Here is a 12,813-nt window from a genome sequence, read left to right on the forward strand (position 1 = left end):
AAAGAGTGTAATCACAGAAAATGCCACACTGACAAAATGCTCAGTGCTGTGAATCACAGCATTAGTGGGTTGAACCATTACTGTGTATGGATATGGATTTTCACTATTTGTGAAATTGTAGGTGTATTATTTGTAATGAAAATATATTTTAGGATAAAGGCATGGTTGTAAAACTTGAAAATCTGAATTTTGAAGAAAGATTATGACTTAGAGAGGTTGATTCTTAAGAATGTGTTCTTTTTATGCCTCTTAAAAAAATCACACTTCCGTAATATTTTTCATGAAATGCAAAAGAGTTGGAGACTAGACTTCATAGCAAAAAGCATCAGAAAACCCAGATTCAAAATCACTTTCTAGATAAAATGTCAGAAGCCAAGATTTAGGATCTCTACCGCACAGATAATCTCTGGGAAGACAGTTGTAAAGAAGATCATCGTTTTCACTTCTGCTGAATTCTACAGTCTTTTAAATTTGCAGGCCCTGTTGTCCAACTATTTCATATTGATTTCTCTCTTTCCATTCTGCCTCTGTCTCTTTTCCTTATTTTGTAGTTCTACTCTTGTCTCTTTCATTCTTTTTTTCTAGTTCATACCTTTGTCCAGTTCTTGCCTTTTGCTTTCTTACTTCTTTTTCACAGCACGATTATTATTATATTTTTTTACTTCTCCCCTCCCCCCCCCCATTCATCTATCTCTTCCAACCTGCAGCTTTTAAGATAAACCACAAGCTATTCTTTCTGAAAAAGATGGAGTCCTCATAGTCAAAGCCAGTTACACTGGTACCCAACATTAATTTTTAAGCATGTTTCCTACTTTATATTGCATTTACCTATTACTTACAAGTATCCTTAAGTAAATATTATAAGAAAATATATTAATATTATGAGTGTTTTGGCCCTTAAAACTGCTCTGATAGATGAATAAGTTCAATACAATCATTTATAACCAGAAAGATTTTTTTTCCTTCAAAAAGCTCTTTGAAAAATAAATTCACTAGAACTTTTCTTAGGAAGCTGAAATATGTCATCTTAGTTTGTTGCAGATCACATCAGAAAAGCATACTTTTATCTGGAATGCTAATTTTTACTCAGTAGTGCAGGACAAGGGAATAATCAGTAGGTATGCTACTGCATAATGGAGAATTCTAGTAAAGCTTTGCCCATTTAGCTCCTTAGTTGCTATGCATGGAAATTAGCAGGACTTCTATTGTGTTCATTTTATTTTCTGTTAATGGCTTAGACATGATTATTATGGTAGGATCTCACTGACAGATACACAAAGCCTTTCCAGAGTTAATTTGAAATGGCAATAAATCACAATGGTTTCTTCTACTATTTCTTTGCACAGGTGTTAGTGACAGCATGGGTCACAAATACTGATGTAAAGAGTAAGAGAGCATGGGTGCAAAGAGAGTATGCTCCACCTTTGCTCTGGGAAAATGTATATATGAATGTTGAATTAGTATGAATGTGAAAGGACATACAAACACTCAGAAATCTAGGAAATATGAACTACGACCTTCCTGGGATTCCTGCTGCAGGGCAGAGCTTTGCATCTCAGCTGGTTCTCACAATCAGCCTCACCACCACACTGCTCTGCTTCTCTAGAACTCCTTTGTATTTGAACTTTGAAGATTTCTTCTCCTTACAAAAGCGTAATTTATTTCAATGTTTTTAGTTTTTGTTTCTGCAGGTATAACCAGTTTTGGGTATTAAGGAAGTGCCAGTTGAAATGAAACTATCTCTTGATGCTTAGAAAAGGATACCTGTGATCAAAAACATACCATACTCTGAACAGCCATGCACTTTCTGCTTTGGTTGTATTTTTATCCAAGTTAGATGCACTCTGCAAATAAACAAATGAAAAAGTGAAAAGCATTTTTATGACAAAAATATGAAGTTCCAATATTAAAAATACATGTCAAACCATATCACAATTTACTGCACTTCATTTCTTTTTAATCTGAAAAGCTGTTACAGGAATGTCATCTCTGCAAATCAGTTCATGAGCAATTTGGCACATACAGTACATTTCTCATTACTGTATACTCAATGGAGGAAAGCAGCATTTAGTTTTACTAACGATTCCGATTTTATTAAGCAGCTGAGAAGCACTATATTCTACGATCGATAAAATGACATTTCGATCTAATTGCTATTGTGGGATTACTTCAGTTTACTCCTACCAGCTCAGATGCTCTTAGCGTATGGCTAACAAAATGTCATTTCCTGAGGGATTGTGGTATTCTAATAACCATGACACTGCTCTCAGAGATGCTTACCCTGCACAGGTAGATGGACTGTCATTTCACTGAAGTCATAATTTGGAATAATATTTTTTTGAGAGTCTTCTGTGCAAAGACAGCTTTTTTAGTCTTGCTCTGGGAATTGTGTCAATACCATTGGCATGATGGCAGTAGGAATGGGACTGTTCGTTCTCTGAAAGATATTTTCTTGTTTCTGTTTTGCTAGAAGTTAAATTTCTTTGTAATGGGAATGCTTTTCTTTGTGCATTTTAAAGCCAATTTATGTAATTATTTTTCTTCAGATTTAATACATTAAAAATTATTTTCCTATGACACTTCTACATGCATATAAATGGACTGATGATAATTATATCAGTGTTCTAATCCTTAAAACTGTAGGGTCCCATTCCAAGGAGGTCACAGAGGAGATGGACAGAAACTTTTGCAGCAGACCTGGAGGCCTCTCCATTCTGGCTGAGAAAGGGTGAGTCTAGAGGCTTACTTTTCACACATTGCTGGCTTTTAAATATCTTACTCCTGAGTGGACTCGGTCCTTCTTGTACAGTATCCTGAAGCATCAGTTAATGGCATTGAGAGTTGGCAGGTGGCTCACAGCTCATCTGGCTGAGAGATTTAAGTGGCAACAGGAGACACTGGCACTTGATAGATTACTTATACAAGTTCTTTGTTAGGTTTATGAATATGCGCTGCGCAGGATTCAAATCAAACTATGACATGAGCTAGTAATACTTATGAAAAGCTGAAATGTATTCTAGTTTCATAAGTAAACAACTTGTTTCATTGTGAAGAGATGCAACATGGAAAATGTAAAGTAGGTAAATGAAATAGAAATATTAAAATACAATATAAATATAAAAATAATAAAATATAAATATTAGAAATAAAATGAAAGCAAAAAGAAAAAAAGTGGAAGAAGAGGAATGAAAGAGATGAGAGAGAAAAGAGAACCTTTAAAGAAATAACCTGAAATAGATTGAACAAATCCAGTAGGTACTGAGTTAAAGCAAAGAGGGTGACAGAAAATGAAGTAGAGATCTGCATTAGTAAGTGATTGAGATGTCAAATACAAAGAAATCAGAGAAATGAAAATAGAAGATGACAGGTTAGAAGAAATCAAAACAGAGAGGCTTTTTTTCAAGTAAAATTTCTACTATAAGGAGACAAAGACATGTCAGAGCATGAAATGTGTTTTATTTATTTACACCTTCTGAATTGCATTCCTGAGTTTTGTCAACAGAGATAGGTGTTGATTCACAGGGCACAGCTGGGCACTCCATGTGTGATTGTTATTCATAAACAATTATTTTCATTTTTATTAAAAGATGAAAACTAGAAGCCCAGTTGTTTCTGGAGAAATTAAGTTTTCACAAACCATGTGCACTTGGTCAATTATGTACCACTCAATTCAGCATTCTGTTATGTTTGATAGCTTGTGACTGCTGGAAGGGAGAATGGTTCTGAAATTAAATGGTTTTGAAATTCATGCAAGAGTGGATTAAGGTTAACAACACAAATACAGTTTGGTATCCTGTATTTGGTCAGAATTTGGTCAGAGGCATTGCAAGAACTGCTATCAAGATGCTTAGGAGAGCGATATTTGTAACCTGTGCCCTCAGCTTCAGAATATATCAGTATCATAGTTCGGTGCAATGGGGTGCTGTACTAGCCATTTTCACAGAATCACAGAATTGCAGGTGTTGGAAGGGACCTCTGGAGATCACCGAGTCCAGCCCCCTGCCAAAGCAGCTCCCAGCCCAGGTTGCACAGGTAGGTGTCCAGATGGGTCTTGAACATTTCCAGAGAAAGAGACTCCACCACCTCTCTGTGCAGCTGTGCCAGTGCTCCGTCACTGCACTGTGAAGAAGTTTCCATATGCATTTGTGCAGAACTTCCTGTGCATCCGTTTGCGGCCATTTCCCCTCATCCTATCACCACACACTGCTGAGAAGAGTCCAGCCTCGTCCCCTGGCCTCCTGTTCCTTAGATATTTATAAACATGGATCAGATCCCCTCTGAGCCTTCATTTCTCAAAGCTGAACAGACCCAGGTCTCTCAGCCTCTCCTTATAAGGGAGGTGTTTCAAGCACTTTATCATCTTTGTGGCCCTCCACTGAACTCTTTTGAGGAGATCCGGGTCTTTTTTGTACCAGGGAGCCCAGAACTGGACACAATACTCCAGGTGAGACCTCACCAGAGCAGAGTACAGTGGGAGGATCACCTCCCTCGACCTGCTGGCCACACCCTTTTTAAAATTTTTTTAATCCCAGGATCCCACTGGTCTTCTTGGCCACCAGGGCACACTGCTGGCTCACAGCCAGCCTGTCATCATTTTACAAGGGACAGAGACATAGAACTGAGGATAAGATCAGATATGAATCACCTTTTTCTGTTATTTTCAGAGAAACTTTAGGACATCTAGACATCTGAATTCCATTCAGCTCAGTGTAAGCTGAGACCCTAAATGACTTCTGATATGTGCAGATGGGTACAACTTAGATGTTCAGTACCTAAGAATACTGGATTCTGCTTAATGATATTTTTCATGTATTTTCATGTCAAGATGGTATCTCATTCATTTTTTGCCCTTACTATCTACATTTTTCTAGTTGCTGGGTAATTTCATTTGCAGTTGGGCAGATTGAAGGAATGCATGGGACGGTATAATCTAGAAACAGGAACACAGTATTTGTCACATTTTGTTTGTTTATGAGTTTGTTCATTTTTGCTGTGATAATCTGCCAGCTCTCATGCCGATTATCCCTACACCGTTCAGCATACTGAAGGACACCTTATGTCTCTGTGTACTGAACCTTACTGAGTTACACTCTTGCAGACAATACTGCATCTGAAACAACTCTACCCATGTGTGACAAAAAGGGCGCAGCTTTTTAAATAAACTCCTTCAGTTAGAAGTTTTCATGTTCAGAACATAGACAGATTTCCATGTTAAAATTACTTTCAGAAACATGACCTGCTAGGACAGAACATTACATGCTTTCCTATTTTAGTCCAGGAAATGGAAAGTTGTTCCAAAGTGTCTCAGTTTCCAAAATGCAGCATCTGGAAGGTGATAAATAGCTGGATTTATGAAGGCTGTATTTCTACTATTCTGCTTATCAGAATTCTCAGGACATCTTTGCACCTCTTTATTACTTTCTTCAAAGCTGTATAACACCTTTAGTTACAAAATATTAATGAAATACGTCTCCTTTTCTGTACCTTGTACTATAAAGACACTTTGCTGTTCCTTCTTTTTATTTGTAATTCGCTGGTTTAAAAAATTTCCAGCTATAACACTTTTTTTTTTTTTTAATTGTCAAATGCTCTGCTTGAGCAGTTCAGATTTAGGCAGCACATCCATCTGAAATCATAACATACCTGGCTTGCAGCTTCTGCTTTCATATCTTCATCTGGATCTACACCAACTCTGTTAAAAAAAAAAAGACATGATAATGTGGTAAATGGTCTGATGTATAATTGGGAGCTTTGATGGAAGAAATGTTACCCTTGTGCCATTCGTTTCCTACCAGTTGAGAAACGCAGTGAAGAACTGACAAATCACTGAGATCACTTTTCACATCAGGACAGTTCTGAGTAAGTTTTTATGTACATGAGACACTGAGGTTAAATGCTCACTATATCTTACAAATGACAGTTAAGTCATCTGAGGAGGAAATAGAGTTTCAGAGGTAAATGGAGGAGAAGACTGCAGGACCATGGAGCTTCTTGACTGTGCGTGGCCTGTAGTATTTGTAAAGTGTGTTGCTTGGCAAGCCAATCCTAAGGAACCAAAGGGCATTGTAGTGGGCGATAAATAAGATGATGAGAAACAGGGTGTATTTTACAAATATGGAAAAAAATAAATAAAAAAGAATGAGAAAAGTGACATATTTTGAGTATGGCTGATGCTGAGAGTGGAAGAGAAATTGCAACTGAGAGGTGCTGTGAGCTGAATAATGAACAAAAGTTTCTGATGATGTTCACTTCAAGAAAGGAAAGAAAGTAGCAAGGGGTGACTAATAGCAAGCCTTCTTATCAGTGGAATCTGAAGCCTACAGCCAGCAGCCAACAGACCCTGAGTGCTTCACAAGCTCCCACACAGTACCAGGGCCACTCAGCTAATGCAGAATTTACTGATGCAAAGAAAATGTCTTCTTACACCAGATATTCATCTAAGGCAACTGTACTGTTTTTCTGATGGTCTTACCCCCTGAGTATATTTTTGCTTTCAGAAAAATAAATTTTAAAATCATATTTAGCATTAACAATAGCTCAGCATTCTTTTCAGTAAATAATATGCATAAACTCTTCAGTTAGAGACAAGCACAGGAATTATATCCAGAGTAGGCACTTCTTGTATGTAAACACTGGATGCAAGAGTGAAAAAGATTTGTTTTTATCACAGGTTTTGAGTTTCAGTGAATCTAAGTACTTTCATATTTTTATTAAAAATAATGATCCTGGTGCTGACTCAACAAGGAGACAGACTGCACAGCTATTTATTTTCCTTCTTCATGTCCTATTCCTTGAATTGCTAGAAAAGTCTTCTGACAGTACTGACCTATTCATTAGTTTGGAGTAAAGCAAGCTAGGTATTTTCCATTTCATTAAAATGGAAACATTTACAGGGGAAAAGAAAAAGGAACGTTCATGGAGGTTTAAGCATCAGTCTGACACTGAATTTGTTATCGTCACATAGAGAGCTGTGGTGTCTAGGGCTTTATCTATGTTCAGCACTGTAAAACTCAGCAGTGTGAGACAGACTTGTGCTGCAGTGGATGGCTTAACTGAAGCACGGTTGCTACAGCAGGAAACAGTGGTGCAGGTGGAGGTGTGATCATGCCAGGCTCATAAAGTGGGTCAGACTGAGAGAATCCTAGTCTCCTAAAGCCAATTATATGCCCTGTTTTTCAGACTGTGCTTATTTACTGGATGTGTTCAGAGGAAATGTCACTTGGCTGACACAGAAAAATACTGGTAATACAATAGTTAAGGGATGGCATAGTTCTAGAAATTATATAAAAGAAATAATACAGAGAATTCAAAGCATTTATGCATGATAGGTATAGCTGAAAGGCTCCAGCACAAACTTCCCCACACTGTTCTCCTTAATGAGCTTGACTTGGCCTCAAAGAATCAGTCTCCTGGGACAGAAGTAATTTAGCCTTCGTGCAGTTCTGAGTTTAGTGGAGTTGAGAAACTGCCAGTTCTGACTGATAGTGTGTGCTGGAGTTGTGATGCGTTTATTACAGAATGAACTAAGACAACAGAAAACATTTAACCCGAGACTGAAAGAACAGTAAGAGAGAATGTGAAAAAGACCTGGCAGTGGGATCAACAGGAACCAGTTTCTGGCTGCTGCACTGCCTCAGTAAAAAAATTGCTAAGTAATCAGGAACAACAAGAATCCTCTGTCAAAGAAAAAATCTAGACTTAAAGAGTTTTGCAGGTTTTTCTTTCCAGTGGTATGCTACAGCCTCTCTATATGTATATATAACGTGAGTCTGTATGGCTACACAGCTAGCTAGCACTTCCACCTTGATTGTCCTGTAGACAATAGATTATGATAATACGGTGCATATGAAGATATTCATGTGAAGTCTCTCCTCGTGAAGGAGAATCTCCTTACTGGAAATTAGTGTGGATAGCATTATCTCATCCATTGATACAAAGTCACTTGACTTTGAAAAACAAGAGTATTCTTTGCATTTTATTGTAATGTTCCTTAAAGGATTAAAATGAAATTGATTGTAAAAATGTGAGTGTTAGTGATTCCATTAAGTGTGCACTTAAGCAGACTCAGCTCAGTCAATTCTGAAACTGATTTTTTCATACCCAAACATAGGCTTGGAAGGCTCACATCAGGCATCTACTATTGAAAATCATGGTCTGCTGTAATTGACTCCGATGAATTTGATTTGAGCTAGAATGCTATTTTTAAATGGCAAATACTGAAGAAAAAAGACAAAGCATAGCAAATTACACAAGACATTCGAAACAACTGAAATGAAGCCATTATATGCTTGAGATCTCTATCCTTGACCTCTGTAGATCTGCAACATCTAGAACTGGAAACTTAAAAATCATTATCAATTACTATGAAGACCTCAAAGAGATACTCTATTGCTGATGTTGGGATAAGCATCATTCCCCTTTGAATATTCTCAATTTTCTATTTCTATGACAAGTCAGAAATGTATTTTCCACATTTAGTATTATTTTGGTTGTCCTTCCTTGCTGTCAATTTTGTCCCTTTCCTCCTGTAACCATTGCATTATCCTTTTTCCATTATAACATTAGTACCACTGTGATCTTTACTTTTTTTCTCCACTTTTAGTTAAAATGTTACCGAAGATGATTCCTTCTGCAAGAATCACTGCTTACCATGATTTGACTCTCTAGGATACAATGAAACAGAATTATAATCTGAAAATCTTTTTTTCTTTTTCATAGGACTTAATAAAAAAAGGTACTTGTCAGACTATTTCAGAATTTAATACTGCCTAGGGTTGGAAGATATTAAATATGATTGGAGTATTTTGCAGATCACAGGTGCACACTTCTGTGAAACAGGCCTACCTATTCAAACAAAGAATGTCATGTCAAGAGCTGTGGTTTGGTTCAGGATGGTGCCAGAGACAATTTGGTGTGCACTTAGAGAAACACAATATAAGATTGTTCTGTTTCTCCACTGATAACTTTAAACAGCCTCCATAAGCTCTGCTTCCCCTCCTCTTTGTCCCAGTGGGGAAATCTCATCCTCACTGTTCAGGTGTGGACTTCTTTAGCCCCAGAACCAGCTGAGATTACCAGCTGTAAATCCATAGAACAGTCTTGTTTTATGATAGTTTAAGGCAATTTATTGCCTTGTTCTGAGAATACAAAACATAGCATTTTACTGAACAGATTTCTTAGCACAGACTTATTCTTGTGTAACCTGAGATAAAGTGGGAGGCCAACAGGACTGACTGAAGGTAGCTGTAGGACAGTGCAGGTTTCTTTTCCACAGCGAATACTTCCTTCTGTGTTGGTACATGCTCATCAGTGTATTTGTTAAACATGTTCTGGTTTTGAGGTGTAATGTTCACAAATAACATGACAATTTCTCCATTTCAGATCTCACTTTGATTTATTGCAGTTGCTGCTAGTCACAATGAACATTTTTTTCTGCTCCGTGACTGCACAGAGTTAAAATAAGTTGTATTTACTTTAGATGTTGAAGTATCCATTAGTATTCTTTTTCATTTTTGCATAGACTTTCCTTTTAGAATTTATTAGAATATTTTAAGAATGGTTTTTGTTGGAATGTGCATGTTACAAGGAGGATTTACAAATTGACATGGTTTTTTTTTTTTTCCCACATAGAAAAAAATACAATGAAGACTTTTAAATCAAATCTACATTACCATGAAGTTTAACTACTGTATGTACTTTGGTGGGCTTTAGTAATGTCTTTGATACCTAGGAATTCAAGGAGGAAGTTGGTCTATGTTGTTCTTTCCGCCTTTCTATAACGGCTGTATCACAAACCGGATTTAGACATTGTTCAGAGTTTCTATATTCAAAATCTGGCACTGATGCTTGTGACTGCAGCCAGTTTCTAGCAATTAGGCCAGAGCGTTGCTAGGAACTGTGCACTGGCCTGCAGAAGTACCCTTTGCAGTTTTCAGTATTTAAATCCCCGTGTGCTATCAAGTGCATCACTTTTTTATCAACAGTCAGAATGCATTTGATTATAAGAAGAGGATTTTGTTGCTGAATACAAAGCAGTCAATAACATCTTTTATGATGTGGTTTGCAATGAAAATGGATGGGAAGATAAATCCCAATTTGTCAGGGGAACCACTAGTAAGAAATACAAAACTAATCCATAGGAATACTGAGTAGAAAATTACTATTCTGTCTCAGCAAACTTTTCATTCTTGCATTTGAATTTTCACAAAGCCAAAGCTCAAGGATTAGACTTCTGCTTTCTACAGTGAAGACACAGAAAAACTTGAACTTGTGTTTTTGTAAGGACCTAAGGAAGTACAGCAACATTTGGGTAGCTTTTGGTTTCTATACCTACAGTTATGAGTCAGCCCTCCCTTGTTTTAGCTGCCAAGAAATCTCTGAAGAGAGATATTTCTCTCAAATCTGAATTATAATTACAGAAACATTATTTTGGAGCCTGTCTAGGTTTTATGTGTTTGCAGAATGAAGCAGTCCAGTGCCTTGTTTATGCATGCTGCATCATGTCCCAGCTAGTCCAGTTTGGACCTACCATATACTCACACAAGTGAACTGTGCTCTAGAGGAAGAAGCTGGGACTATATTAAGTTGAAAACATGATAGTAAGTATTTGATTCTAGGCCTTTTTAATTTTATGGCTGATGCATTAGGGTGTCCTACAAGGCCGGCTTCCACCAACCTGGGGTGGATCCATACCACACCTCTGGAGGAGCCATAAATATTGGCCTGAAAATGATACAGATGGTGGCACTGTCCACCATTCTGCTGAGGCTGTTCTGCTGCATCAGTGTTCAAGCACTGATGAAGCCCCAGGAAACAGTTTTATTAATTTGTGTAAATACACATAAAAGCTGCACTGAATAATGCAGTAAAGGATACAATGAACAAAACATCAACCTTGGAAAAATTTACAAGACAAATGTCTCCCATTAGGAGGACATAAAGGACTTGTCCCTGCTCTAAGTGCACAAAGCTGAATTTGTACCTGATGGGAAATGATAAGGGTCAGAATTAGCTAAGTCTCCTTTCCTGCTTCTTCCTACTTCCAAGTAGGAAGAAGAACAGAATTCCAAAAGTGAAGTCTGGCATTCTTTCTGTTTCTGATCTCTTACTATAAAATACGGATAATAATAGTTGCTCCACACCATTGCTCATCTGTCTCATTTATTTAGGTTGTAAATGCATGCTCTACAAATATACTCTGCATTTCTGCAGGTTCTAGCTCAGCAGAGCTGTGGTTTTGTTCAGAGCCTTAGGAGTGCTGTTGTAAAATGATAGCAGTAGTGGCATATTTCCTAAACTGTCAAAAGTTTCATTGGAAGAGGCATCCTTCTCAGTGCCTCAGTCTTCCCCTGAGAAGAAGTCTTGGTGCTGTCTTTGTGCCACTAAAACAGTCCGTAAGCTTCAGCTTCTATCTCAGAATCTGTCCATATCATGAAAAGTTTTTTGAGTAAGTGATTTATAACCCAATTTTCAAAGCTGGCCATTAAACTAAATTTGCAACAGGAGTCTTGAATATTTCTGCATGAATAAATCTAAAGCTTGTAGGCTATCCATCATCAGCATATTGCATTCAGTACAAATTAACTGTAGAATACTAGAAACTTGAATATAATCCACAAAAGATTGTTTCACCAAGTCTAATAAATCATAACAATTGAAATAATAACAATAACAAAAAACAAAACAAAACAAAACCAAAACCAAAACAAAAGAAAACAAAAACCAAAAAACTTTGCAGTAAATAATGACTACTCAGGCCATGATTCTAGTCCAGATGGCAGTAACTGTCATGTGCATGCCCAGCAAACTGACACCTAAAATGTGCTTTTTCTTATAGATTGCTGTATTGCTGGTTTATATTGCTGCTGTTGGGGATTGTCACCCTCAAAATTACAGAACACTATTTTGAATGACATGAACTCCTCTGGAATTACCAAAAAAGTACAGATCATCAATGTTCAGATCAAGCTGATTTTATTAATAAATGAATACACTTTAGCTTAAGTTCAAGGCAAGAATAATTGCTTGTGTCTCACAGCAGAAACAACCAAGCAGCATAATTTCATGCTGAGAAAGATTAAAGTAGATTATCAGGGAAAGGATACTTTCTAAATGGTTATGACAGCTGTTTGTCATGTGGCTAATGCTTTCTGTCATATATATATCATAGAACAAAGAATACAATTAAAAACCTGTAAAACTGTGTGAATAAGAGTTAAGCATGGATAATATCACTGTTAAAAGTTTTACAAATCACTTCCCTACAGCTGTGCAGCTGTGTGAAGTAAAATAGGTGTTGGCTTACATTTGCATTTACATCATGTACTTATGCAGATAGTAACCAGAATGATAAAGTGGATCTTCAAATATCAGGTGTCTGATTCACCATTCCATTAATCCTGCTTTATCTTGCTATCACCAGAGGGACTGAAATAGTTTGGTCACTTTGAAGTAACATAAGGTATGTCTGTGTGTCTGAATGCAATATTGGATGTCTTATAAACATGACAATCTGAGAAGCAGTGACTTATTTCTCAGTAAAGCTTCTGGCATGTAGAATAGGTTAGAAATGCCATTGTTCTATGTGGACATACTTGCAGTGAGGAATCAAGGCTCCCACTTAAAAGTACCAGCCAAAACTGATTTAAATGAGCATCATTTTAACTTCTTCGGTGGAGTTTCTGGAAATCATCATTTGCAGATTTATCAGTGCATGTGAATAGAACTGGAATAAAATGAGTGTGAAGCTCAGCAGCAACCAAAATGAACTTAGTTATATGTGGTGACAGCATAAGAGCTAGAGCTTGTTTTCAG

The 12,813-nt window shown here is 37.1% G+C and overlaps 1 protein-coding gene across 2 annotated transcripts in view; it reads right to left on the reverse strand.

Annotated features, from left to right (window-relative positions):
- Positions 1-12,813, reverse strand: part of SLC9A9 (solute carrier family 9 member A9) — a 174,994-nt gene that overhangs the window by 44,404 nt on the left and 117,777 nt on the right. For both annotated transcript variants that reach the window (XM_065748030.1, XM_065748031.1), the window contains exons 13-14: positions 5,644-5,692; positions 1,765-1,844 (exon numbers count right to left, since the gene is read on the reverse strand). In XM_065748030.1, coding sequence (XP_065604102.1) covers positions 1,765-1,844; positions 5,644-5,692 — 129 coding nt within the window. The remainder of the gene's footprint in view (positions 1-1,764; positions 1,845-5,643; positions 5,693-12,813) is intronic.

Source organism: Cyrtonyx montezumae, unplaced genomic scaffold (assembly GCF_038088225.1).
Source record: "Cyrtonyx montezumae isolate F1298 unplaced genomic scaffold, pur_monq_1.0 scaffold_5, whole genome shotgun sequence".
NCBI lineage: Eukaryota > Metazoa > Chordata > Aves > Galliformes > Odontophoridae > Cyrtonyx > Cyrtonyx montezumae.